The following is a 6803-nucleotide window of genomic DNA, read 5'->3' on the forward strand; positions in this document are numbered from 1 at the left end:
AAAAAAAAAAAAAAATCTTAACTAAGACCAGTTCAGACCCGACACATGTACCTACTAAACTGAACCCAAGACTGAACCATTGGACCAAAACTGGAACTGCAATGAGATATCAAATCTGTTTCGCGGGCTGGGCTTTCCTCCTATGCAAATACTTGATATTAAGCCTCGAGTCTGCATCCCTAGCTGTCTGAAAAATAAGGAACTTTAAATTCTCCCCGCACGTTTATCTAATTATCAAAACTGAGTAACCAAATTTCATCATATTTAACAGAAAAACTAAAAGTAAGATGCTTTATCAGGCTTAAAAGTGTAGCCGATATGGATTCTCATCAAGTGGGAGTAACAGTAATGCAATCCTTAAGCATATTGGAATAAAGGCTTTTAAGCAAACATTCTCTTTTAATAGAAACAATCTTCTGGATCCACTAATTTTTAATTGTTAACAGATCACCAATTCAAAAGCATCAGTTTACAAAAGAACATAACAAACACAACACATCAAACATGCAAGGATATTGCGTTTACAGCTGGACAGGAACATGTTATTAATTAATAAAGCCTATTAGGTATTAATTACTTTGCATGAGGTTCACTTGAATAACGCATCATTGCAGGAATCAGCCTTCTTGGGTTTAGGTTGTTTGTGACCATCCATGACTCAACTGTCTCATATGCATCAAGCATGATAAGATCTGGGGCGAACTTGTACTGCACATACAAAAGAGAAGATCAGATTGCCTCCTCATATCAGCATAGCAAAAAATAAAAAATAAAAACAACTATGTGAGAATCTATGGAAAACAAAATGAAAAATTCGAAAATCCCATCCTCTGTACGTAATATTGTTAGTGTACCTGCAGATCTATGGGAACACCAGGCTTTTGAAGCACTTCCAGAGCCTTCTTCGCTTCCCCTTGCTAAATTCAATGTCACAGACGAGCAGAGATAAGTAAAATAATTGGTTCCCACATTTGAAATCATTTGTTAATTTTGAAAAACTAACATCACTATCTATCGTCAAGCTCACCCTTAACATAATAGATGTATTTCTGCTTGCATTATTCACCTCATCAATCATAAGATTAATAGTCAATGTGAACATATAGCAGTAATTCTCCAAAACTTTTTATCATAACCATGACATTCAAAAAGAAGTTCCAGGCTAGTTACAAAATCTATGGTACACGATATACTATGCAAAAATGCAAATATTTTTCTCCTTTTGTGATTATAGCATCATAAATAGCAATGTCAAATTCTCAAGCTCTTGCGGAAACGCAGTGAGCATAAGAACATATGCAGTAAGAGTGGAAATGTAAAGAGAGAAGAATCCAAATTCCAAAAGGATATGGAACAAAAAATCAATGGAGTTTAAATAGTTCTTTGCTGTTGAGCTAGCTATTCTCAACTGTTTATTTTAAAGGGGGAAAAAAACTGCATAAAGAGAGGATTAAGAAAAGAGTGTTGAATTGTGAGGAATGATTGATAGCCCTACTTTAATTATAATAAGTGAAATAAGGTACAAGTACAAGAATGCCCTAATAGGACAGATTTAGCCTTATACCCATATTACACTCATATTACAACACTCCCCTCAAGTTGGTGCATAAATATCACACAAGCCCAACCTCCACACTAAGGGATGAAATAACTTACTACTCAGCCCTTTGGTAAAAACATCAGCTAATTGATCTCCAGAGTTGACAAAAGGAATACAGATCATTCCTTGTCCGAATTTCTCTTTAATAAAAAGACGATCAATCCACACGTGCTTCGTGCAATCATGCTGAACTAGATTATAAGTAAATGTTGATGGCAGACTTGCTATCACAATTTGAGCATCATCAGTAGGGGCATAGAAATATCCAGATCTTCCAAAAGACTTTAGAGCCACATCAAGTTATCAACTCACAAATGCCATGGGACATAGCTCGAAATTCAGCTTCAGCACCGGACCGATCAACTTTCCAACAAACTGTTGAGATAAAAAAATATACCCTTTGTAGACGAGAAACTTCAATGCTGAGAAAGTAGATAACCTGCCAAAATCCTTGACTTCAAATTCTCGACCCAGGTAAGCTTTTAGATGCAAGATTTCCTCAATACCATTGCCAGTGATAACAATGTCATCAACATAAACAATGAGAATAACAATCTTAGAACCAAATCTCTTAATAAACAAAGTGTCATTGGCATTGCTTTGAGTGTAACCAACGGATACCATGGCTATATGAAATCTCCCAAACCAAGCACAAGGAGATTGCTTTAACCCATACAACGCACGTTTAAGCTTGCACACTTTCCCCTTAGTTTTCTGACAGGAAAAACCAAGGGGAACCTCCATATACACCTCTTCTTTGAGCTCTCCATGAAGAAACGCATTCTTGACATCAAGCTGTTGCAAGTCTCATCCTAAATTAACTACAAACAAAAGAATCACATAAAAGGTATTCATCTTTGCAATAGGTGTGAATGTCTCCTAATAATCAAGGCCATAGGTCTAAGTGACACCTCTAGCAACAAGCCTAGCCTTGTATCGATCCATAGCGCCATCCATTTTCTACTTCACCTTAAATACCCATTTGCAACTCACACTTTTCTTGTGCAAAGGAAGCCACCCCAAGTCCCAAGTATCATTTTTTTTAAGAGCTTGCATCACTTAGATCATGATTGTCTTCCATCGTGGGTCTATAAGAGCATCCTGCTAGTTCTAGGGAAGAGAAACAGAAGACAAGGAGGACATAAAAGCACGATATGAATGGGAAAGAGAGTTGTACGAAACAACATGAGCAATAGGGTGTTGAGTATAAGATCTCGTCTCCTTGCAGAGACCAATAGGTAAGTTAAGAGAGGGATTAGAAATGCTAAGAGACTTTGAAAAGAGATTACTAGACGAGTAGGCCTTGGATCAAGAGGTTCCGGTTGACTAACTAAGTTGGTGCAGCTGTGGTGGTGTCTATTTGTTGTTTATGAAACCGACAAATAAACACTTTACACTGGAATGATTAGAGTCTTGAATCTCCCCCTAATCTAAAGCTTGTATCTCCCTCTGAACTGAAGGGACTAATTGAACAGAGGGTCCAGAAGAGGAACAAGAAGAGGCACATCTTCACCATAGGATTTACCATGGATGAGGTGCTAGAAAGTAATAAGCAGTAGACTTATGGAACACATCCATTGTAAAAAAAAAATGTGACAAGAAGGAGGATGGTAACACTTGTATCCCTTATGGGTTGTAGAGTAGCCAATGAACACACATTTGAGTCCCTATTGTTCTAATTTACCATAGAGTTGGTGATTCTAGACAAAGAAAATACAACCGAATATTTAGGGGGTATAAGAAAAGAGGAAGACCCTTGGAGAACCTCAAGTGGTGCACGAAAATCTAGAACCCAAGTTGGTATACGGTTAATAAGATATGCAATTGTCAATACGGCTTCACTCTGATATTGTGCAGGAACATGCATCTCAAACAAAAGAGAGCGAGTCACCTCTAATAAATAGTGGTTCTTGCACTTGGGCAAACCATTATGAGCAGGGGTGTCAACATAACTGGTATGATGAAGAATCCCCTGACTGACAAGGTAAGTTTGAAATGAGCCATCCATATATTCCTTACCATTGTCACTGGCTCACTGCGGAGAATTTGAATGTTGGAGTTGAACTAGGTGTGAACCACACTATGAAAGGACAGAAAACAGCGGAAGGCTTCGCACTTGTGATGCATTAGATAAACCCAAGTAACTCTCGTATGGAAATCAATGAAAGTAACATACCAACAATAACCAAAGATGGAAACACAATGGTAGGGCCTTATACATCATAATGAAATTAATAAAAAAGGTGCAACAAATCTATTATTTAAACTGGAATAAGTGGAACATGTTTGCTTGGATAAAACATAAGCATCACAAAAGAAATCCTTTGGGTTATAATTCTTTAATAAACTAGGAATTTTTTTAGCTAAAGTTCCAATAGGGGGATGACCCAGATGCTTATCCCAAAGTAACAAGTTAGAAAAAAAGGCTGAAGTAGAATCGATCCTATGAGCTTAATGGATGGAGGAGATATCATTGTCGAGCAAATAGAGACCACCTTGCAGTATACCACAACCAATCGTTTTCTCCGTCACCAGATCTTGAAAAATGCAGTGAAAAAGGAAAATAAATCACTTTACAATTCAAATCAATAGTGACTAGTGAGACAATAGATGGAGAGAAGATTAGTAGAAAAATTAAGAACATGCAAGACAGAGGCTAATGATAAAGTGGGAGAACAATTGATAGAACCCTTCCCAAAGATAGAGGAGAGGAAACCATCCGCTACCCAAACCTTGTTTTTACCCAAGCAAGGAGAGTACTGGAAAAAAAAAGTAGAAGAAGAGACTAGAGGAGCTAGTTATATGATCAATGGCACTAGAATTTATTATTTAAGGACAAGAGACAATCGATGCACAGTGACCACTGAAAGTAATACCTGAATACACAAGGTTGGAGTCAATGAGGACCAAAGTGCATGCAGTGGATGGTGAAGACTCCAATTTGGTCATTAAATGTTGGAGCATGAGAAGCTCATCCTAGATGAGAGAGGAACCGATAATGGCATTGGGCAAGCTTAGATGCCTCAGTATGGTGATCATGGGACTAGGACTTACCATGACCGTGACCTTGTGAGGAAGCGGGTTGGCCATGAAGTTTCCAACAGTACTCCTGGTGTGCCATTTCTTACCACAACAGTTGCACTTTATAGGCTCCCGCTTAAAGGAAGAACAATCACTGGAACGGGTAGAGCCACCTCTAGGCTATGAGCTAGACTCAGAAAGTAAGGTTGAGTGTTCCTGGGAAATAGGCTCCAACATAGCAGTCGACGAGTCAATGACTATCCTCCAGTTGAATCAAAGAGTAGGATAGGTCTAAGGATGGGAATAGATCTCAACTAAGCACTTAAGCACGGATCTAATCACATTCGACATTTAGGCCAGCCAAAAAATCATACACCCAGAACTTACACTCACACTTCTTGAACTTAGTCGCATCGACAGGACAAGTCGCTTGAAAGTCATCATACAAGTCTAACTCCTAACATAGACTGTGTAACTCAGAATAGTATTGTGACAAAGTTAGGTCTTTTTGCTTGGTCTAATGAAATTTCTTCCGCAGTTCATAGACATGTGCATCATTCCCAACCTGAGAGTATGTATCCTGAGCAGCTTTCCAAATCTTGGCAACAGTATCCAAGAGAAGATAACCCCGAGCAATTTGGGGTTGGATAGATTTAATGAGAAAAGACGTCACCAAACAATTAACGGAACACCATTTTTTCTGTAGAGAATTAGCAGTTGTAGGCTTCTCAGTTTCTCCTGTAATACAAGGTTCACGGTATCGGGTTTCGACCTCTGGGGAGACCGAAATTTTGTGAGAAACATGGGAAATTTCGAGGATGCCGGGGAATTTTTACCAGTATGGTGGAAACTCAAGTTTCGACCCCCAAACAATGTTTTTTTTGTCTGATTTTTTGTGTACAGCCTATTTTAAACATTTCTAACACATTCACATCATTAGTTTCATAGAAAAAACACATAAAGTCTTATTTTGTGTGGTGAACCAAAGGTTCGATAATCATTACACTGACTTGTTGGCTTAAATTATGAAACTTTACAACGTAATGACTATATATAGTCTACAATCCATATCAAAACATAAGACATAATCCAAATGATCCAAAATAGATAAAAATATTACATCATCAACAGTTATCTATCGACACTGAACAATAGTGACTCAATTACTCAACATTCGAAAGTAGTGACGCAATTCTAAGTAGAGTGTCTAGGCGGTTCCATCCAAGTAGTGACTCACTACCCTCAAGGCATGCATGTTATCTTTTCTAACATTATGTAGTAAGCTATATATACCTTATATCATAAAAAATCAACATTAAGCCACATCAAGTTATTAAAATCAACATTTAGCCACATCAAATCTTAAAAAAATCAACATTTAGAGAAATGCTCTTGTTCTATAATAAGTTTGACTGATCAAATGATTTTTATTTTTACATGAGATTTTTTGTATTAGGTATAACATAAAACCAGCTTTCCAACAAGTCTAAGATTACTTAAATCTGAGTTGTAATGACATAGTTATGCTCCGTTCAAACTTATTTTAAAATGCGCGAATGCTGTTAAAATAGCCTGAATGAAAATAATTTTAGAGATACCAAAACAAAAGATTATTTTACTGGACTTTTGGTTTTTAGCAATGTTTTAACAGCATAGGATTTATAAAATTTTCATAATTGAGAAAAACCCCAGCATTTAAAAGTTGAAAATCGCCCCTATAACCAAAATCCAGTTTTTGTTCTTGGACTGAGGGGTTGACTTTTTATCAATTAGGAATTTTATTTTTAAACTATTTTTATTAGATTCAAATAGGGGGTATGATGCAGTTTAGTTTCCTAAATAGGCTTGTTTTATTAGGAATAAGCTTAGGGTTGGGTTCCATACATATTGGGCCTTTGATCCTATGTGTTTTGAGGGTAATAGACCACTTTTATGGGTCTAAAAGGGAGGGTCTAAGATTGAATACGGGATTCAGTGATTTGTTTCCTTTTTCTTTAGTTTCCTTTTTAGATGGGGTTATTTAGTTTCTAATTTTCAGTCATAAATTAGTTTCTATTTCCAGTTTAGCAACTAAAGGACTTTCTATTTTGTAAGTTTCTATTTTCAGATTTAGTAACTAGTTGAGTTTCTAATTCATAGTTTCCTATTTCAGTTTTTGGAAACTAAAGTTAGTTTCTATTTC

At 36.8% G+C, this 6803-nt stretch overlaps 2 protein-coding genes across 6 annotated transcripts in view; both read right to left on the bottom strand.

Annotated features, from left to right (window-relative positions):
* LOC122082428 (trihelix transcription factor ASIL1-like) overlaps positions 1-6803 on the bottom strand; it is an 80899-nt gene that overhangs the window by 7469 nt on the left and 66627 nt on the right. The window lies entirely within an intron of this gene.
* Positions 551-6803, bottom strand: part of LOC122082427 (vacuolar sorting protein 18) — a 53459-nt gene continuing 47206 nt past the window's right edge. Inside the window, exons 14-15 of the mRNA XM_042649981.1 lie at positions 855-917; positions 551-708 (exon numbers count right to left, since the gene is read on the bottom strand). Coding sequence (XP_042505915.1) covers positions 574-708; positions 855-917 — 198 coding nt within the window. The 3' untranslated portion in view covers positions 551-573. The remainder of the gene's footprint in view (positions 709-854; positions 918-6803) is intronic.

The sequence above is a fragment of the Macadamia integrifolia genome, chromosome 6 (assembly GCF_013358625.1).
Source record: "Macadamia integrifolia cultivar HAES 741 chromosome 6, SCU_Mint_v3, whole genome shotgun sequence".
NCBI lineage: Eukaryota > Viridiplantae > Streptophyta > Magnoliopsida > Proteales > Proteaceae > Macadamia > Macadamia integrifolia.